Source organism: Hyperolius riggenbachi, chromosome 9 (genome assembly GCF_040937935.1).
Source record: "Hyperolius riggenbachi isolate aHypRig1 chromosome 9, aHypRig1.pri, whole genome shotgun sequence".
Classification (NCBI taxonomy): Eukaryota; Metazoa; Chordata; class Amphibia; order Anura; family Hyperoliidae; genus Hyperolius; species Hyperolius riggenbachi.
Genome location: NC_090654.1, coordinates 294,388,967 through 294,412,111, shown reverse-complemented (window position 1 = coordinate 294,412,111; position 23,145 = coordinate 294,388,967). Strand labels below are relative to the sequence as shown.

The 23,145-nt window shown below is 43.9% G+C and overlaps 1 protein-coding gene across 2 annotated transcripts in view; it reads right to left on the bottom strand.

The window, feature by feature from the left end:
* Positions 1-12,510: 12,510 nt before the first annotated feature.
* The window catches only part of NIN (ninein), a 201,479-nt gene continuing 190,844 nt past the window's right edge, over positions 12,511-23,145 (bottom strand). For both annotated transcript variants that reach the window (XM_068254777.1, XM_068254780.1), the window contains 2 exons: positions 18,706-18,819; positions 12,511-15,678 (listed from right to left, as the gene is read on the bottom strand). In XM_068254777.1, coding sequence (XP_068110878.1) covers positions 15,466-15,678; positions 18,706-18,819 — 327 coding nt within the window. In that variant the 3' untranslated portion in view covers positions 12,511-15,465. The remainder of the gene's footprint in view (positions 15,679-18,705; positions 18,820-23,145) is intronic.

Here is a 23,145-nt window from a genome sequence, read left to right as displayed (position 1 = left end):
TCTGCTGCCCACATTACGACATTCTGGTGACTGACTGCTGCCCACATTACGATATTCTGGTGACTGCTGCCCACATTAGGATTTTCTGGTGACTGATGCCCACATTGCAATTTTCTGGTGACTGCTGCCCACATGGCGATTTTCTGGTGACTGCTGCCCACATTGCGATTTTCTGGCCCACATTACGATTTTCTGGTGAACACTGCCCACGTTACGATTGTCTGGTGAATGCTGTCCACGTTACGATTTTCTGGTGAACGCTGCCCACATTACGATTTTCTGGTGAATGCTGTCCATGTTACAATTTTCTGGTGAACTCTACCCACATTACGATTTTCTGTCCCACATTACGATATTCTGGTGAACGCTGCCCAAGTTACGATTATCTGGTGAATGCTGTCCATGTTACAATTTTCTGGTGAACTCTACCCACATTACGATTTTCTGTCCCACATTACGATATTCTGGTGAACGCTGCCCAAGTTACGATTATCTGGTGAATGCTGTCCATGTTACAATTTTCTGGTGAACTCTACCCACATTACGATTTTCTGTCCCACATTACGATATTCTGGTGAACGCTGCCCACATTACGATTGTCTGGTAAATGCTGCCCACGTTACAATTTTCTGGTGACTGCTGCTCACGTTACTATTTTCTGGTGACTGGTGCCCACATTACGATTTTCTGGTGAACTCTGCCCACATTACGATTTTCTGGCCCACATTACGATTGTCTGGTAAAATGCTGCCCACTTTACAATTAATTTACAGTGAAACGCTGCCCCATTACGATTATTTGGCACCTATGGGGGGGGCCCCATCCAAATATTCGCAGGGAGGCCCAGTGATTTCTAGTTACGCCCCTGATAGGAGCCGTGCTGCTGTGATTTCCTGTGGTCCTAGAATATTGCCCAGTGTCAGAGGGCACATTCCCTGAACTCACAAAATGCTGATAATGTAGTTGGCTGGTTTACACAGCACTCCCCATCTTCTAACGCTTCTGTTTGGAACTTTGCCGCACCATCCTCATCCTGCTCTGATTTCGGCACCCCACGAAGTAGCACTTGCCCCACCACCCCTGGACATCTAAGGGCAAGGTCCTTACAGACCTGTTAGTGCTCAATCTCGCGTGGATGAACAGTTGTTTAACTAGTTAGCATGGTGGAGTTCAGAATAAGCCCCCCCCCCCAAAAAAAAAATAATAATAATTGTGTAGTTATGCATAGTCTGCAGGGTGATTTCATTGTCTGGGGCCAATAGGTTACCCGCAGCGGTCGTCAAAGGTTAGGTTACACATGGGCGCTGGGCTGTTTAATGGAGCGCATGTGCAGCCCTGGACATCTAAGGACAAGGGCCTTACAGACCTGTTAGTGCTCAATCTCATGTGGCTGAACGGTCCCATAACTAGTTAGCCTGGGAGAATAAACCTGTCACTGGGATTAAAGAGAACCCGAGGTGGGATTTAATTATGTTAGTGGGGCACAGAGGCTGGTTGTGCACACTAAGACCAGCCTCCGTTGCCTCATGGTGTGCCTCCAGGACCCCCCTGCACGCCGCTATACCCCCCGCAGTGCTGGCGACATGCAGCATGTCACCAGCACAATGTTTACATATGTGCTGTCTGTTAGCGCCGCTCCCCCGCCTCCTCCGTATCGGCGCTACCCGCCCGAGTCCCTTCCCTCCAATCAGCGAGAGGGAAGGGACACGGGCGGGTAGCGCCGATGCGGAGGAGCGGCGCTAACAGACAGCCACAGGTAAACATTGTGCTGGCGACGCGCTGCATGTCGCCAGCACTGCGGGGGGTATAGCGGCGCGCAGGGGGGTCCTGGAGGCACACCATGGGGCAACAGAGGCTGGTGTTAGTGTGCACAACCAGCCTCTGTGCCCCACTAACATAAGTAAATCCCACCTCGGGTTCTCTCTAAGTATCATTCAGTTCCCTAAACAATTACCCACATAATTGTGGTACATAATCACAAAATACATAATACAAAATACATAAACTAAATCATAAACTACATTTTTGTATGTAAACCTATCATGAGCAGAGCCAAGTCACTGCATCTCCTGTCACCGCGGCTGCAACAAACATTTAAAAAACAACTACTACATTTTTCTATGTAATGTACACGCCATGACAACATCATTCTGACCTCTGCTAAAGTGGCTGCAACTAAAAAATTTTTTCAAAACAAACTAAATTTTTGTATGTAATGTATTTGCCATGACAACATCGTCCCGGCCTCCGCTGCAGCGGCTGCAACAAACAATTTTTTCCCAAAACAGATAAGTGTTCTGGCCTCTGCTGCTGCGGCTTCAACAATTTTTCTTTTTTTAAAAATCGATAAACGAAAGGTCTTTGCGGTTGTTTGTGGTGCGGTAAACGCGGCATTTTGTCTGTCAGTGTAAAGCGGGCGTAACACTTACACTACCTGATCAACATGTACACACGCCGGACGTTTTAAAGCACTTTATTCCACCAATTTAGGAATGTACTGTGATTTCTGCCCTTTTGAGATTAAAATACGACTCTGCCTCAACTACATCATTTTTGGTGGGACTTTTGGCATGGATCCCCCTCTGGCATGTAATGGTCCAGGTTTTAGGCCCTACAACTTTTCCATCACTTTTGTGTCCAGAAACAGTCCCTGTAGGTTTTAGAATTCGCCTGTCCATTGAAGTCTATGGCGGTTAGAGGCAAGTTTGCGTACCGAAAATGTAATGTTTGTGACATCACTAGTGAAGTGGTTAATGGAGAGCTCTGTCTGTTATCCAAGATCTGTAGCGACAAATGTAACCTGGAATTCAGATGCACAGATTTGTGTGAGTTCTCTCTCTCCTCCCGCCTGGGAATCTGTGATCTTCCTTCAGCCTTTCTTAGAGATCCCGGGAAAGTATTTCTGGCTCCACTTCCGAGTTCTGACTTCTGAGTGCCGTCTATATTGTCTAAACACTCTCTTAGCCCTTATCACAAGTGTCTAATAAATCCTCAGTATAATGAAGCTGTGGACAGGGCTTTGTACAGTGGTGGGGAATTGGAGAGCGTTCAAACGCTTCTGGATAAGCTTCTTGTTCCCACTAATGGAATTACTGACCTGGGTGAGCGGCCGCGAAACCGCACATAGCGCTGCTACATTGCAGAAGAGGTTCTCAAGTCAATCAACTGCTTACGAGCCTTCTAGGAGGTTCACTTAGGCCTTGTCCACATCATAAATCGCCAGCGCTTTTTCGAGCACTGAGCAATTGTTTTTGATTTTTAAAATCACCTTTCCCTGCGCTGTATAAAGCGCTTTTTAAAGTGCTTTTGCAGAGGGATTTTTTTTTCACTTCCTGACGTCAGTCAGGAGATGAACTCTTTCCCCCGGAAATGAATAAATACAATGTATATATTCATGAAAGCGCTTGGGAAATCGCTATACAAAGTGCTTTTTCAAGGGCTTTGCAATTTCCCTATAGCTTCCATTATAGGCAAATCGCCCAGAAAATGGCACAGGCAGCGATTTGGGGAGCAGATCGGAATCGAATCGCTCAGATGTGAACTCTCTCATAGGGAATCATTGCACAAGCGTCGATTTCTGAAATCGCCAGCACTTTAAAAAAAAACACGAAAACGCCCAAGTCCTTACACTCATTTTTAGGCTTTATTATTTTTACTTTTGGGTGTCTTCACAATCTAGGCTTAGATCCTAACCTATATATGAAAATATATTTACAAATGGAACCATTTATGGAGTTGTTTGATGCCTACAGTGGATCAGCCACCCCATCTCTCAAAAGAAAGGATGGACATGTTTTATGTGCTTTATCTTGTGGCTTCTATAGGGCATACGTATTCTGTGAGCATCTATAAACCACTCTCCCCCCCCCCCCCCCTCTCAATGTTTGCATTTTCAAGGATTAGAACAGTTATGCACAAGCAAAGCCCAAATGTAACAACAATGCCAACATTTGTGTAGTGCTTTTCTCCTGACACACTCAAAGCGCTCGCGTGCTGCAGCCACTAAGGCTGCACTCAGCAGGCCACTCTGCAGCGTTAGGCCCCGTTTACACTTAATCAGTTGGTGTGCGTTAGTGTGCGTTAGTACGCGTTTTTCCATAACAGTGCGTTGGGAAGAAGATTTCAGTTAAAACGCGTTAAGTGTAAAAGAGGCCACAGGCAGACATGGGCATTACTTTGAAAATCAGGTTTCTTCCAGTTATAACTGAGAGCAACTGATTAAGTGTAAAAGGACCCTTAGGAAATGTTGCCCAAGGACTCCTGAGTGAATAGGTGCTGGCTCGCTGAATAGGAAGAGCAGAGGTTTGAACCCAGGTCTCCTATTTCAGAACTTCTACCAAAACAGTAACTTAAAGGGGCACTATGGCAAAAAATTGTAAAATTTTAAATATGTGTAAGCATATACAAATAAGAAGTATGTTTTTTCCAGAGTAAAATGGGCCATAAATTACTTTTGTCCTATGTTGCTGTCACAGTAGGTAGTAGAAATCAGACAGAAGCATCAGGTTTTAGACTAGTCCATCTCTTCTTGGGGGATTCTCAGGGATTTATTTATTTTCAAAAGCACTAAGGCCACATACACACATCAGACCATAGTCTTTGGAAAATGAAAGATCACAGACCAATGTTACCCCCTTCCATGTAGTATGAGAGCCATACTCTACACAGTCTATTCTATGGAGCTGCACTCCCCATCAGACAGAAATCTTACCCCCTTCCATGTAGTATGAGAGCCACACCTACACAGTCTATTCTATGGAGCTGAACTCCCCATCAGACAGAAATCTTACCCCCTTCCATGTAGTATGAGAGCCACACCTACACAGTCTATTCTATGGAGCTGAACTCCCCATCAGACAGAAATCTTACCCCCTTTCATGTAGTATGAGAGCCACACCTACACAGTCTATTCTATGGAGCTGCACTCCCCATCAGACAGAGATCTTACCCCCTTCCATGTAGTATGAGAGCCGTACTCTACACAGTCTATTCTATGGAGCTGCACTCCCCCATCAGACAGAGATCTTACCCCCTTCCATGTAGTATGAGAGCCACACCTACACAGTCTATTCTATGGAGCTGCACTCCCCATCAGACAGAAATCTTACCCCCTCCATGTAGTATGAGAGCCACACCTACACAGTCTATTCTATGGAGCTGCACTCCCCATCAGACAGAAATCTTACCCCCTTCCATGTAGTATTAGAGCCATACCTTCACAGTCTATTCTATGGAGCTGCACTCCCCATCAGACAGAAATCTTACCCCCTTCCATGTAGTATGAGAGCCACACCTACACAGTCTATTCTATGGAGCTGCACTCCCCATCAGACAGAAATCTTACCCCCTTCCATGTAGTATGAGAGCCATACTCTACACAGTCTATTCTATGGAGCTGCACTCCCCATCAGACAGAAATCTTACCTCCTTCCATGTAGTATGAGAGCCACACCTACACAGTCTATTCTATGGAGCTGCACTCCCCATCAGACAGAGATCTTACCCCCTTCCATGTAGTATGAGAGCCACACCTACACAGTCTATTCTATGGAGCTGAACTCCCCATCAGACAGAGATCTTACCCCCTTCCATGTAGTATGAGAGCCACACCTACACAGTCTATTCTATGGAGCTGCACTCCCCATCAGACAGAGATCTTACCCCCTTCCATGTAGTATGAGAGCCACACCTACACAGTCTATTCTATGGAGCTGAACTCCCCATCAGACAGAGATCTTACCCCCTTCCATGTAGTATGAGAGCCACACCTACACAGTCTATTCTATGGAGCTGAACTCCCCATCAGACAGAAATCTTACCCCCTCCCATGTAGTATGAGAGCCATACCTACACAGTCTATTCTATGGAGCTGCACTCCCCATCAGACAGAAATCTTACTCCCTTCCATGTAGTATGAGAGCCACACCTACACAGTCTATTCTATGGAGCTGCACTCCCCATCAGACAGAAATCTTACCCCCTTCCATGTAGTATGAGAGCCACACCTACACAGTCTATTCTATGGAGCTGAACTCCCCATCAGACAGAGATCTTACCCCCTTCCATGTAGTATGAGAGCCACACCTACACAGTCTATTCTATGGAGCTGAACTCCCCATCAGACAGAAATCTTACCCCCTCCCATGTAGTATGAGAGCCATACCTTCACAGTCTATTCTATGGAGCTGCACTCCCCATCAGACAGAAATCTTACCCCCTTCCATGTAGTATGAGAGCCACACCTACACAGTCTATTCTATGGAGCTGAACTCCCCATCAGACAGAGATCTTACCCCCTTCCATGTAGTATGAGAGCCACACCTACACAGTCTATTCTATGGAGCTGCACTCCCCATCAGACAGAGATCTTACCCCCTTCCATGTAGTATGAGAGCCACACCTACACAGTCTATTCTATGGAGCTGAACTCCCCATCAGACAGAGATCTTACCCCCTTCCATGTAGTATGAGAGCCACACCTACACAGTCTATTCTATGGAGCTGAACTCCCCATCAGACAGAAATCTTACCACCCTCCATGTAGTATGAGAGCCATACCTACACAGTCTATTCTATGGAGCTGCACTCCCCATCAGACAGAAATCTTACCCCCTTCCATGTAGTATGAGAGCCACACCTACACAGTCTATTCTATGGAGCGGAACTCCCCATCAGACAGAAATCTTACCCCCTCCCATGTAGTATGAGAGCCATACCTACACAGTCTATTCTATGGAGCTGCACTCCCCATCAGACAGAAATCTTACCCCCTTCCATGTAGTATGAGAGCCACACCTACACAGTCTATTCTATGGAGCTGCACTCCCCATCAGACAGAAATCTTACCCCCTCCATGTAGTATGAGAGCCACACCTACACAGTCTATTCTATGGAGCTGCACTCCCCATCAGACAGAAATCTTACCCCCTCCATGTAGTATGAGAGCCACACCTACACAGTCTATTCTATGGAGCTGCACTCCCCATCAGACAGAAATCTTACCCCATTCCATGTAGTGTGAGAGCCACACCTACACAGTATATTCTATGGAGCTGAGCTCCACATCAGACAGAAATCTTACCACCTTCCATGTAGTAAGAGAGCCACACCTACACAGTCTATTCTATGGAGCTGCACTCCCCGTCAGACAGAAATCTTACCCCCTTCCATGTAGTAAGAGAGCCACACCTACACAGTCTATTCTATGGAGCTGAACTCCCCATCAGACAGAAATCTTACCCCCTTCCATGTAGTATGAGAGCCACACCTACACAGTCTATTCTATGGAGCTGAACTCCCCATCAGACAGAAATCTTACCCCCTTCCATGTAGTATGAGAGCCACACCTACACAGTCTATTCTATGGAGCTGAACTCCCCATCAGACAGAAATCTTACCCCCTTCCATGTAGTATGAGAGCCACACCTACACAGTCTATTCTATGGAGCTGAACTCCCCATCAGACAGAAATCTTACCCCCTTCCATGTAGTATGAGAGCCACACCTAAACAGTCTATTCTATGGAGCTGAACTCCACATCAGATAGAAATCCATTCCTGCAAAATGCATTCATAGTCTATGATATCTGCAGATCCTCATACACACCTTGTTTAACAGACATTCATGTGCAGATCAGATCCACCAGGATGGATTTTCAGATCTGCAGATAATTGTTTGATCTGCAGATGAATGTCAGTTAAACAAGGTGTGTATGAGGATCTGCAGATATCATAGACTATGAATGCATTTTGCAGGAATGGATCTTTTGCAGGAACGGATCTTTTGCAGATACTGATCTTTTGTGTCTGTACAGCATCTGTGTGTGCAGCATCTTGCAAAGATTTCGGTCTGATGGGGAGTTCAGCTCCATAGAATAGACTGTGTAGGTGTGGCTCTCATACTACATGGAAGGGGGTAAGATTTCTGTCTGATGGGGAGTTCAGCTCCATAGAATAGACTGTGTAGGTGTGGCTCTCATACTACATGGAAGGGGGTGAGATTTCTGTCTGATGGGGAGTGCAGCTCCATAGAATAGACTGTGTAGGTATGGCTCTCATACTACATGGAAGGGGGTAAGATTTCTGTCTGATGGGGAGTTCAGCTCCATAGAATAGACTGTGTAGAGTATGGCTCTCATACTACATGGAAGGGGGTAAAATTGGTCTGTGATCTTTCATTTTCCAAAGATTATGGTCTGATGTGTGTATGCACCTTTAGTATATAGCAGCTGCTCTGTCCAACTGCCAAAAACTGTGTAGCGACCAGGGAAGCTGGCCAGCATCATTGTTTATAAAGATATTCCCAAAAAAGGATTTAAAGAATAAAAGCCTTGCTGAGAATCCCCTATGAAGAGATGGACCAGTCCAAAACCTGTCAGTTCTCTCAGATTTCTACTACCTACTGTAAGTGACAGCAACATAGGAGAAAAGTAATTTATAGCTCATTTTACTCTGGGAAAAAAACATACTTCTTATTTGTAGAGTTGGGCCGAACGGTTCGCCGGCGAACGTGGTTCGCGTGCGGGTACCGCACGCGAACGTTTTGCGGAAGAAGTTCGGTTCGCCCCATAATGCACCCGAGGGTCAACTTTGACCCTCTACATCACAGTCAGCAGGCCCAGTGTAGCCAATTAGGCTACACTAGCCCCTGGAGCCCCACCCCCCTTATATAAGGCAGGCAGCGGCGGCCATTACGGCCACTCGTGTGCCTGCATTAGTGAGAGTAGGGCGAGCTGCTGCAGTCTCTCATATAGGGAAAGATTAGTTAGGCTTAACTTCTTCCTGGCTGCATACCTGTTCTGTTCAGTGAGCCCTCAGCCCACTGCATACCTGTACTGTGATCCTGCCACTGCATACCTGTTCAGTGATCCTGCCACTGCATACCTGTTCTGTGAACCCACCCACCACCACTGCATACCTGTTCAGTGATCCTGCCACTGCATACCTGTTCTGTGAACCCACCCACCACTGCATACCTGTTCAGTGATCCTGCCACTGCATACTTGTTCTGTGAACCCACCCACCACCACTGTATACCTGTTTAGTGAACCCGCCACTGCATACCTGTTCTGTTCAGTGGAGTTTGGTGTGTCAGTGTGAAGCAGTACCTTAATTACACTACCTGATTGATGTATACACATGCAAGATGTTTTAAAGCACTTTAGGCCTGTCATTTAGCATTCAATGTGATTTCTGCCCTTAAAACGCTGCTTTGCGTCAAATCCAGATTTTTCCTGGGGACTTTTGGCGTGTATCCCACTCCGCCATGCCCCCCCTCCAGGTGTTAGACCCCTTGAAACATCTTTTCCATCACTTTTGTGGCCAGCATAATTATTTTTTTTTTTCAAAGTTCGCATCCCCATTGAAGTCTATTGCGGTTCGCGAACTTTAACGCGAACCGAACCTTCCGCGGAAGTTCGCGAACCCGGTTCGCGAACCTAAAATCGGAGGTTCGGCCCAACTCTACTTATTTGTCTCTGTTTGCACATATTTTACATTTTACATTTTTTCACCATAGTGCCCCTTTAACAAGAAACAACAAGTAATAGAAAATGTATTCGAGTAAAAGTCTAGTACACGTTATAACTTATGCCTCGGAAACCAGCATTCCAATTTATGGCATACAAAAAGTACGCAAAAAATAAAGGCGAAAATTAAAAATCGCAAAACGCAGAATCAGACATATTTGCACTGATATGTGTGAATGCCGCCTTAGTGGACACATTTGTTGGTACCCCTTCATGAAAGAAAGAACCACCCACAACCATCGCCCGTTGGCTCCCATTATGGTTTGTTCCACATTTACAAAAAAAATCATTACAACAACAAGCCTGTTTCTCATATATAAAAATTAAATGAAAAAAAATCTGACTTTAGGTACACACAATGCAATTTCCTGTCAGGATTGATGGGTCAAAACGATCATTCCCAACATGTACAATCGGTTTCTAATCGATAAAGGGATTGATTTTCACACCACTACTAGAGCAGATCTGACATCATTTCGACCCCTCGATCTGACAGGAAATTGCATCATGTGTACTTAGTATGAGAGGCAGAGGATTAGCAGGACAGCCGGGCTGGATATCAGCAAAGAATGCTCTCATAGCAGTCACACTGAGGTCCTAGTTGGGAATCTTTATTTGTATTGTGCTACCTGCATGAACTTGCTGTGTACTCAGCCCCCTGAAAGGGTCGAGCGGCTGCACCTACGTCAGCGAGTGTCTACTGCCCCTGTGCAGAAGCGCCGACCCGCCGATGGGTCAGCAAGCCTTACGGGCAGCGCGAGGGACCCAGAAGACGTCTAGAGGCTGGAAGAAGCCAGGTAAGTAAATATAGATTTAAATGATTACTTCACATTTCCTTTAACCTTCCTGGCGGTAAGCCCGAGCTGAGCTCAGGCTATGCCGCGCAGGAGGATTTCTCAGGCCCTGCTGGGCCGATTTGCTCACTTTTTTTTTTGCAACACGCAGATAGCACTTTGCTAGCTGCATGTGCATTCCGATCGCCGCCGCTCCGCGCTTGATCGCCGCGCCGTGCCACCCCCCCCCCCCCCAGACCCCGTGCGCTGCCTGGCCAATTAGTGCCATGGCGACGGGGGAAGCCCTTCAGGAAATCCTGTTCTTTGAACAGGATTTCCTGATCAAAGATTGCCGGAGGCGATCGAAGTGGGCGGGGGGATGCCGCTGTACAGCGGCTATCATGTAGCGAGCCCTGAGCTCGCTACATGATTTAAAAAAAAAAAAAATGTAAATAGTGCTGCGCTGCCCCCTGGTGGTTTCTAATAGATTGCTAGGAGGTCAGGCTGCATTTCCACTTGTGCGGTGCGAATCGCCGCGGTAAATTCGCATGCGGGTGCGAAATTCGCATGCGGGTCCATACGAATTTTCATGCGAATTCGCATGGATGACGATGTATGCGAATTTAACCATGGCAGTGCTGGTGTGCTTTTCCACTGTTTCTATGCGAATTCGCATGAAAATTCGCATACCCAATCCTCATGCGAATTTCCTATTAAATACATTGTATGCGATTCGCATAGCGGTACGCGGTATGCGAATTCTGATGGCTCTGCCATGCGAATTTTTTCTGCACAGAAAAACGCAAAGGAATCCTGACAAGTGAAAACAGTCCCATTCACTTGTATTGCTATGCGAATTTGCGTGCGAAAAACGCATGCGAATTCGCGATAGTGGAAATGAGCCCTCAATATGAACCCGGGGTGAAAGGGATATGAAGGCTGCCATATTTATTTCCTTTTAAGCAATACCAGTTGCCTGGCAGCCCTGCTGATCTATTTGGCTGCAGTAGTGTCTGAATCACACTAGAAACAAGCATGTAGCTAATCTTGTCAGATCTGACAATAACGTCAGAGCACCTGATCTGCTGCATGCTTGTTCAGGGGCTATGGCTGAAAGTATTAGAGGCAGAGGATCAGCAGGACAGCCAGGCAATTGGTATTGCTTAAAAAAGGAATAAATATGGCAGCCTCCATATTATCCTCACCTCGGGTTCCCTTTAAGAAGGCAATCTTCTGTTTTGCATGTGTAGCAATAATGGCCACTATCTATGTTTACCAGAAGCCAGTGATCTATTTTGCATCACATGATAAAGAGTTTCTGCATCCCCAGCGCTTCTTCCTTCCTTATTTCTGCTGAAACACATCTCTTGATGCCATAAAAGTGACTTGTTTGTTTCACTTTTATCTTTGAACCGGAATCTCTGCATGAAAATAAACTTTCCTTCACACGATTTATCTCTGCCACATACGAGCCCAAATTACATCGTTTTACTTGCACACATCGTCACCTATGCTTGGGTGGCCAAAGTGGCATAATGTGCGGTTTGTATTTTATTAAGGCCGTTTTTCAGCCTAGGCAAACCAGGCAGATGCCGAGAGTGACAACAGCAGACAAGACAAGACAAATAACATTTATACTGCCCTTTTCTCCTGGCAGACTCAACGTGCCAGATCTGCAGCCACTAGGGTGCCCTCTATAGGCAGTAGCAGTGTTAGGGAGTCTTGCCTAAGGACTCCTTACTGAGCAGGTGCTGGCTTACTGAACAGGATCCAGCACACTATCCAGCCACTTGCAAGAGAAGGAACCACAGAGCAGGTTTTTACAGTTCACATTTATCGCTATTTATCGGGCGCCCTAATTTAACTTCCTTTCCACTAATCACGGCTTGTACTATTGCCGCCTATGGTGGCGCCATTTTTATAGGTGCTAGTCCTGTGCCCATTCACAAGATTAAAGAGAAAAAGTTACCTGGCCTGAAGCACCAAAAGGGCCAACTTACTTTTTGCTAATTCTTAACCAAAGAACAAATGCCTCTAGTGTTTGACACTTGCTTCAGACACTACAGGGTTATTTATGCCTCTAAGCTCCACTGAGAGAATTGTGTTTGCACTGGACGGGTTGAGAAAGGCTAAGTATCGAGTCAGCATCATCAGTGTTCACAGCTCTGCACATCTCATTTCTCACTCCATAAATGACACTTTACGCCAGAATCAGCGAGTTCAATTTATTTCCTTCATTGGTGACAAATAAATATACAATTTATATGTATATATTTACATACAACGGATGAGAGAGGGCAGTGCTTTTACAGAGCTCTCTTTAAAATGCAAAGCCTGAGGATTTTAAGGATAACTATTTCTGCATGTATTTGTCCATGAACCTGCATCCAAAAAGTTAATTGTACCTCCCACATGGTGGACTCCTCCCATTTTGCCCATCCCCACTGTAAATGTTGATTTCCTGTCTAGCAAAGCGGAGGATGGATGGGAGTTGGAGGCGGAGTTTGGACATGAGGCTGCAGTGGCATGATCTTTGTATCCAGACTTGATTGGGGTCCTATATATTATTTGATGCCTTCAGGGGAGCAAATAAATAACTGTTCTTAAACATGTAAAATGTTGGGCTTTAAGCAGCATTTGTTGTTGTTTTTTTTACTATGTGTAGCAAAAAAGTTGTGTTTTGTTTTTCACTCAGGTTAGCATGAAGGGGAGGGGCTAGACTAGAAATGAAGTTGGGAAATTAAAGTATAAAAACATAATTCTTAGCTCCTCTGCCATGCGGTCCAGCTAGGAAGAGATCTGGGAAAGCCTGGCAGTGCAGAGAGACTGACGGGGAGAAATTGTGGCGCATAAATGCACTTCCTGGGTGGGGTTATACATGGGGCAGTGATGTCACCGTGACTCAGATGGAAGATTTATACATTGGGCAGTGATGTCACAGCAGCTCACATGGTGCAGTTATATGTGGGGCAGTGAGGTCACAGCAGCTTAGATAGAGTTCTACACAGGGCAGTGATGTCACAGCAGGCCAGATGGGGGATTTATACGTTGGGCAGTGACCTCACACCAGCTCACAGGGCGGATCTGTACACGGTTGTCTTCATAGTGGAGATAAGTTAAATGTCCGCCTGTATCTCAGCCGGCACAGAATGATAAAAGTAAAGGGCAGCTTGACCAGCAAGCACCTGGAGGTGAAGCAAATGTATATATAATTATACAGCATGTATTTACACCATGTGATAAGTCTATACACAGTCCATCTTCCCCAGCAGGGGTCCACAGTATATTCTACAAGCAGTAGCGTAGCAACAGGGGGTGCAGAGCTTGCAATGTGTATTGCATAGTAGTAAGGCCTCCTCCAGCACCCGTGTTGGTAGCACATGGACACAGATAGGTGAAAGCTGGAAGGAGGAGGCATGGCAGCACAGGGCACTGATAGGTGAAAGCTGGAAGGAGGAGGCATGGCAGCACAGAACACAGATAGGTGAAAGCTGGAAGGAGGAGGCATGGCAGCACAGGACACTGATAGGTGCTGGCTGGAAGGAGGAGGCATGGCAGCACAGGACACTGATAGGTGCAGGCTGGAAGGAGGAGGCATGGCAGCACAGGACACTGATAGGTGCAGGCTGGAAGGAGGAGGCATGGCAGCACAGGACACTGATAGGTGCAGGCTGGAAGGAGGAGGCATGGCAGCACAGGACACTGATAGGTGCAGGCTGGGAGGAGGAGGCATGGCAGCACAGGACACAGATAGGTGAAAGCTGGAAGGAGGAGGCATGGCAGCACAGGACACAGATAGGTGAAAGCTGGAAGGAGGAGGCATGGCAGCACAGAAACAGTGGTTTGAAGAAGTCTAGGTGGCCACCCTGCTAACTATGACCACAGATTAGTTACGATTTCCTGGTCGTGGTGGGGTACTTACCGGTATCTCCAAACATCCTCTGTAACCCATGGTGCATATTCCTATTGCAGGGCAGGTGTTCTAGTGATAAATATATGGCAGTGATACTTGGGTGGTATTGCACTTTCTGCTGTAGTTAATACAACAATTATAGGTACTGTAGGTACAATGGTACCTGACACCTGAAAAGAAGGATGCAGCCACAGAGCCTGGATCTGAGAACACACCAGAAAGGTAGCTACTCTATTAGTTGGTTTTCAGCAATTTAATTCATTTGTCAGTTTGCTGAATAGCCCAAATATCCAACTGAAGGAAATGTACTCACTGCTAGGGATGGTCAATGACATTCTAATTATTCGATGCAAATGCATTCGGCTTGAAAACAGACCAATCAAATGTAAACGCTGTTTGATTTATTGGCCGATTCTAAGCTGTATATAACTTTAGCATAAAATTTGCATCAATTCAGAATGATTAGAATCTAATTGGTCATCACTACTTGCTTTCTGTCTGGAAAGGAAGTGATGCAAGTTCCCCTTATTGGCCATCCCTACTCACTTCCTGTCTGGAAAGGAAGTGATAAAAGCTCCCTTAATTGGCCATCCCTACTCACTTCCTGTCTGGAAAGAAAGTGATGAAAGTTCTCTCCAATGTGTGTTAAAATGTTACCAGTAGGGATGATGGTAGTTCAGCGCGGTGAAATTCCGTCCCACACTGCCCAGCTTGCCTGAAATCAGCTAGAACCAGTGCTCGTGAACAAGTTGCAGCAAACTCCATCCCTATTGGCCAGCTAACTTTTAGCCATAGGTTTTGCTGGGCATTATAGGATGAAAGTTGGTTGCTGCCATGGCATACTACCAGCAATACTTCCCTTGTGCAAACCCAGTGGACACTCCATCCAACCATATAACAGCATCTCTTTTCTGCTTGATGTAACTGAGGAAGAAGTTAGAAACTCTGGCATTTTGACACCATGGTTTGAATATCAGCTGTTGGTGTCACGAGGGTCAGGTACTTCCTCCTAGGAGATGGCTCCTGCTCTATCTAAAACTAAGCTGGTTAGTTAAAACACGGCTAAATCTGGCATTTCATTTACATCTGTGGCTCAGTATTCAGTCTGTTTAGGCGACCAGTACAGAAGTAATGGAGAAGTCTACGAATGAAGCAGAGGCAGGATGAGGGTTGTAGTGCATGATTCAGGTAAGGTAGTTTTGGAGGCCATAGACACATGTATGGTTTCCTGAAGAGTAGAATGTCCTCCATGGTCATCGACGTCCTCCGCTGGGTCCAGGTCCCAGAGCGCCCGGTGTCAAGTCTCGCACGATTTTACTCAGTCCGGAGATCTTCTCTTCCAGTAAATAGTTCTTTTTCTCGGCCGTTTGCTGTCTCTGTTCGCTCAGCTCCAGAGCTTTCAGCAGCTGGGAATTTTCCACGAATAAGTCTTTTATCTTCGCATCAGCGAGAGAGTTCCGGGTGACCTGGAACACAAAGGGGGGAAATCGTCTATTCACTCAACAAGCAAGAAATCATCGTGTCTGCTGCACAAGCATGCTAATTAAGTCATTTGGATATATTACAAAATGAATTGTATAACATTTAAATTGTATTGTTGGTATAGATTTGTCACAAGCACTCTGTATGCCCGACAATGTAGCAGCACCTATGCTGAACGGTGCCCCTATTGGGTTCTTATCTCAGGAGGAGGAAGCCTTTGGATCCTAATGAGGGTTCCTGTCCTCTTCTGTCCCACCAATCCAGCACTGTCAGCCGCTGAGGCTCATGGATCATAACAATCCTGTGTGAGAGTCACAGGTGCAGTAACGGCTTTCCTTCAGACTCAGGCACAAATAGCTGAGCCCGTTTGGATTCGCCCTACTGCTGGACTGCGCAGGCACCATTTATTATTTCTATAGTCATCATTTGTCACGCTTCGCGTGTGGTGGAACGCAGCTCTGCGACTCTCTACCAAAGTAATGGTTCTGGAGTGCATCGGACAGCAAGTGTCCGATGCCGGGGAGGGGGGGGGGGGGGGGGGATGCGGGTCTAAAGTAAGCTGTGAATCCTGTGTCAGTGCCCGGGGATGTAGCGGTGGCGAGCATCAGATGTCATGTGACTACCGTGTGCTTGACGAGGTAGTGGTGAGAGCAACCGGCGCAGCCGATCTCCTGGGTGAGAAAGGTTGCAGTGCTGAGGACCTGATAGACCGCTTCACGGCACAAAACCAGCCCGGCATCGACGAGCAACTCTTAATGTGGCCACTAACCATCCAATTTCTAGAAAAAAATTGTTTGAGCCATCAGATTATTCTGATCGGATTGGTTGTAAATAATCTCCGTTGATGGGCACAATTAATTACGAATGATCAATCAAACAGTCAACGACTGGATTTTCGTCTAACCAAATTTAGATTTTCTTGCGGTTGCAATAGATAGGAAGGAAAGATTGGTTCGTTGATGGTGTAGTGACGATGTATTACAATATTTCACTTCGGATCAGAATAATCTGATCACTCAAACGATATTTGTTGCTAAAAATTGGATCATTAGTGACCACCTGTAGGCGAATAACTCTTCTCGCTCAGACAACACACAGGTGAAGCCGGCAAATGAATTTGCCAGTAACTCCCATGTGATGGCCAGGCAATAAATAACTCGATTGTTTGTGACCATTAATGGACAAAAAACTCTCCTAACCAATCCGAGCAGATTAAATTGATTTGAAAATCGTATCAATTTCATTAATCTGATCAGATTGGTTAGGAGTTTTTTGTCTATTAGTGGACCCAAACGTTCATTTCAGATCATTCATATGAAGAATCCTTCATAAAAGATCGTTTGGCAAATTGTATCGTTAGTGGCCACCTTAAGTTGGTTTGACATCGGCAGATTTGCTCTATGACTAAGCTACTTGGACACACACTGGTTTGAATTCAGCTGGAGCGGATGATAAAGACGATTGGCTATTTGTCTTTAGTGGCTATTTGTTTTTACTACAGGCAAATAGTCAGTGCCTGCTAAAGACAAACAACTAATTACCACTAAAGACAAACAGCCAATGACTACTAAAGACAAATAACTAATAACTACTAAAGACAAACAGCCAATAACTACTAAAGACAAATAACTAATAACCACTAAAGACTAATAACTACTAAAGACAAACAGCCAATAACTACTAAAGACAAATAACTAATAACCACTAAAGACAAATAACTAATGACCACTAAAGACAAACAGCCAATAACTACTAAAGACAAATAACTAATGACCACTAAAGACAAACAGCCAATAACCACTAAAGACAAATAACTAATGACCACTAAAGACAAACAGCCAATAACTACTAAAGACAAATAACTAATAACTACTAAAGACAAACAGCCAATAACTACTAAAGACAAATAACTAATAACCACTAAAGACTAATAACTACTAAAGACAAACAGCCAATAACTACTAAAGACAAATAACTAATAACCACTAAAGACAAATAACTAATGACCACTAAAGACAAACAGCCAATAACTACTAAAGACAAATAACTAATGACCACTAAAGACAAACAGCCAATAACCACTAAAGACAAATAACTAATGACCACTAAAGACAAACAGCCAATAACTACTAAAGACAAATAACTAATAACTACTAAAGACAAACAGCCAATAACTACTAAAGACAAATAACTAATAACCACTAAAGACTAATAACTACTAAAGACAAACAGCCAATAACTACTAAAGACAAATAACTAATAACCACTAAAGACAAATAACTAATGACCACTAAAGACAAACAGCCAATAACTACTAAAGACAAATAACTAATGACCACTAAAGACAAACAGCCAATAACCACTAAAGACAAATAACTAATGACCACTAAAGACAAACAGCCAATAACTACTAAAGACAAATAACTAATGACCACTAAAGACAAACAGCCAATAACCACTAAAGACAAATAACTAATGACCACTAAAGACAAACAGCCAATGACTACTAAAGACAAATAACTAATAACTACTAAAGACAAACAGCCAATAACTACTAAAGACAAATAACTAATAACCACTAAAGACAAATAACTAATGACCACTAAAGACAAACAGCCAATAACTACTAGTTATTAGATATTTGTCTTTAGTAGTTATTGGCTGTTTGTCTTTCTCTCATTGGCTGTTTGTATTTAATAGTTATTGGTTATTTGTCTTTAGTAGTTATTGGCTGATTGGTCTTTAGTAGTTAATCTTTAGTATTCATTGGCTGTTTGTCTTTAGTAGTCATTAGTTATGTGTCGTTAGTAGTTATTAGTCTTTAGTAGTCATTGGCTATTTGTCTTTAGTGGTTATTAGTTATTTTGTTTTTAGTAGTTATTGGCTATTTCTCTTTAGTAGATATTGGCTGTTTGTCTTTAGTGGTTATTATTTGTTTTTAGTAGTTATTAGTTATTTGTCTTTAGTAGTTATTAGCCGTTTTAGTGGTTATGTTGGACTGTAAAGAGTACCTGATCCTTCAGCTGATTCACTTTTTCTTGCAGAAGCATCTTCACAAGTCTGAGCTTCTGTTCCACATCCACCATGCGGGCCTCCATTTTCCTCAGCAGCTGCTCCTCGTTACTCTACAAACAAAACATACAGTATAACATTATGCTATGTAGACTGCTACATACACCCTTCTAATGAATGCTGCCCTATACGATCGTTGGTGATAGTTTTGGAATGATGTCTGTACAGATGTGCTGCTGGGCTCTTGGATAAGTGTGTTCTATGAAGTGTGAAGCAGGGAAGAGAGGTGGGAGGTGCCCAGCTGCGAGGACAAAAATGGAAATGACCGCAGGGTTCAACTATGGATTTATGTAGTGCGGAAAAAGTTGGTGAAAGGGCTTCTGACATAACCTAGAGAGACCACACAACTCAATGGATAGGGTAGACTTTCAACAAGTTGCCTCCATACTTACCAAGCAGCATCAACCTTGGCTTACAGATGACTTCAAGTAAGCCTTAGATAAACCATTTACAGATTACAAAATAGTCATAAAAAAACTTAAAACGCTGGGCCACCTTTTATTAAAAGGTGCTTAAACAGTATTTTAGGCCAACCATGCAACCTTTCAACATGAATTTCTAACTTCTCTATGTATAGTCCAATTTTTAACCCGTTAACCTATTCCTGTCTTACATACCAGCATTAACCCATTACCAGCTTTCATAGAGTTATCTTGTATGACATAGGTGTACTGCTTTTGTCCTCAGCTGGCAGAACTCCTTGTGCTGTAAATTCTTGGAATGTTTTGATGTCTCTCTGCTAGCAGAAAATATAGAAACTGAAAACAGAAGTCCTCTGTTATTGCCTCACACATGACAGCAATACTAATTAGTAAGGAAAGGTAACAAATAAATTAAAAAAGTGCTTGAATAAAACTGGCCTGGAGCACTCGCAAGCCTCTAAATAAATTGGCTGCTAAAGGGTTCAAATACTGGCTAAAGACTTGGCGTTCAGGTTCAGTCAAGGGATGGAGTCTCTGGTATGAAAGGATCTGGTGGGATTTATATAGAGAAGACAAGCTACAGTCAACATACCTTCTCCCTATAATGCTGGAACATGAAGTACCCAAACTTTGATTATATACTTTGACATTCAAACCTTAGACAACTGTAACGAGAGGGATATGGAGGCTGCCATATTTATTTCCTGTTAAACAATACCAGTTGCCTGGCTGTCCTGCTGACCCTCTGCCTCTAATACTTTCAGCCATATACCCTGAACAAGCATGCAGGAGATCAGGTGTTTCTAACATTATTGTCAGATCTGACAAGATTAGCTGCATGCTGGTTTCTGGTGTGATTCAGACTCTACTGCAGCCAAATAGACCAGCAGGGCTGCCAGGCAACTGGTATTGTTTAAAAGGAAATAAATATGGCAGCCTCCATATCCTACTCACTGCAGTTGTCCTTTAAAGAGACTCCGTAACAAAAATTTCAGCAATATTTCTCCTATCCTACAAGTTCCTAAGGCTGTTCCATTGTGCTCTGGCTTACTGCAGCACTTTCTACTTGCACCATCTCTGTAATAAATCAACTTATCTTTCCCCTGTCGGATTTGTCGGCTGTGTCTGGAAGGCTGCCAACTCGTCAGTAATGTAAACAAGTTAACTCCTTCCAAGCCCCTCCAGTGCTCCTGTGATGATTATTCTTCAGACAGACAATGTCCCTTGCTCTCACTGTCAGCTTGTCTATCTGTGAGGCTGATAAACACAGATTGATAAACTGAACAAAGAATAGCTGGCTGAGGAGGAAGCTGCCTGGCAGGCTAACACGACTCCAGGCTCTAACACAGCTTGTCATGCTTCATTGACACAGAGCTCTTTCAAAACTTGCACATGACCTCTGGAGACTGAATTCAATGTGTAACTCACTGAATTCTCTGTGTACTCACTGTGTATTAACTGAGTTCACAGCTCTGCTGATGTACTTCCTGTTTTGGTGGCCATCTTTTCTGTTTACAAAACAGTTTATAAAACAGTTTTTTTTTACCCTCTTTATTGCAGCGGAGAGCAGCAAAAATATTACAGAGGGGGCTAGGAGATGACCCCAAACAGGCAGGGATGTTTGTTTATACTTCATTTTGTGAATACAGATTCTCTTTAAGGACTCTCTAATGGCAAAAATTGGTGGTACGCAGCAAGGGTGCACCAAAAAGTTGGTGAAAAAAGTGCTATTAAAATTATTTTGAGCATTTTCTGGCTTGTTGGTGGAATAAAAGACATTTTATTTACAATGTGTAAAAAAAAAAAAATCACCTAGGAGAAAACTCAGAAGAAAAGGTTAATTACTTATGGGCCTCTGTCTACTGAGACTTTGGTAAAATGCATGCATTTCTATCACAAGTCCCTTTATTTATTTACCGTACCTTATCTTTTTTTTAAAACATTTAAAGACCTTGCTATCAAGACAAGAAAATTTATTTTGTGCTTTTCTCCTTCTGGACTCAAAGCCCCAGAGCTGCAGCCACTTAAAGGGAATCTGAAGTGAAAATAAACTTATGACATAATGATTTCTATGTGAAGTACAGCTAAGAAATAGAACATTAGTAGCACTGATATGAGTCTCATATTGTTTCCAGTACAGGAAGAGTTAAGAAACCTCAGTTGCTATCTCTATGCAAAACAGCTTCTCTGAGCTCTGCCACTTTGTAAAGTCGTGGACAGCACTGTCTTTTGAAGCTCTTATCTCAACGGGTCTCTCATTGTTTCTTCTTTGCTTATGTTTTTTCTGCAGAGAAAAGTTCAAAGGGTCACTAAATGAAATTGTGATGTATCCTCAGGATATTTCAAATGTTGCTGAGACAATGATAGAAAAACTCCTCCTGCCTCAGGCCGTTTATTAACTGGGGCTCATCAAACAGTTAATGAAACTAAAAAAATGAGTGGAAGATTGTTACAAGCACGAGCCTCACAGGATTGGAAAACATAGAAAACCTCTTTATTGTGAAAAACAGATTGTGTGTCCGACCATTAGAGCCGCTCCATAAGGGTGAATTTACACTAAAACAGGTCTTTCTGATTCCCACCTGCTCTACTCGCTACAGTCCTGTAGCTGTACGGGGAGCGGGGATGCGGGCGTACAAAAAGGGTTGTCCCAGCTATTCCTCAGAGCTCCTCCCATCAATGCATTTCACCCTGCCTTGGGCTTCATCAGGATGTGACGTAACATAGAGAGGACTTCCTTCATGATAGCTAATGCGGCAGCCATCTTTGAATGTAATTTGCCATTCACTCCTCACACATACTTGAGAATATCTTGATGGCTCATCAGCTCCTATCTGTCAGCTGGCCTAAGCTGCTTTAGCTACATCACAAAGGGCTGACAATTGTGTAAACAGTACAACACGTCAATGTCAAAATCAAGGGAAAAAAAGAATCAAAAACAGGAAGGCAAAGGCAGGAAAAAAGATTGAGGAAAGGAAGACCCCCCCCCCCCCCCATACATCAGCCTAAAAATGGCGAGAAATCAATCTTCAAATTTAGGCCTCTAGGGGACAGTGTACCAGACAGTATATCCACATAGTCTCTGCTCGGTATAACTCTTTTTCGACATCTGACTTGTGTGAACCCACTGGGATATGCATGATCGCCTTAGCCTTACTGCCCTTACACTTGCCTCCATGGTGCGCTTTATAATGTTCTAGGAGCGCTCCAAATTTTTTGATTCTATCTCTGTCCTCCACCTCTGTCTGGATGGGACCAACCCAAGCTCTATCATTGTTGTATTTTAATGTTTTAGTGTAAATTCACCCTAATGGACCGGCTCTAATGGTCGGACACACAATCTATCTTTCACAATAAAGAGGTTTTCTATTTTTTTCAATTCTGAGGCTCATACTTGCAGCAATCTTCCACTCATTTTTTTAGTTTTAAAGGGTCACTAGCCTGCTCTGTGAAATCATTTAAAATGCTGAGTGTAGTGCGGTAACTGCAATTACTAGAGAATGATGCAATGTTATAAACAAAGCTATACACCTGAAAAGAAAAATATGAGAATATTTTCTTTGCTACTAATGTTCTATTAATTATCTATACTACACAACCAATTCATGATATGAGTTTTTTTTTCACTTCAGTGTCACTTTAAGGCACACTTGACGGGCAACCAGGATCATTAAGCAGCTTTGCCTGAAGACTCCTTACTTTTTTACATATTGGTTTGAACCGGGATTCAAATCCTTTTCAAAGGGCTCTAATCCCACATCAGTGATCAATAATTTTAAATCAAAAGGTCTCCACATCTCACTCCAGAAGACGATAGCGCACATATTTAAAAACATTGATTTCCTTTGAGGGACAAACAAGTGGCCTCATCTATGGGTTTGACAACCAAGTGTCCCACTCTATTCACTGACACCCCAATTATCTGAGTACTGGAGGAAGGCCATTCCTTGGCTTGCA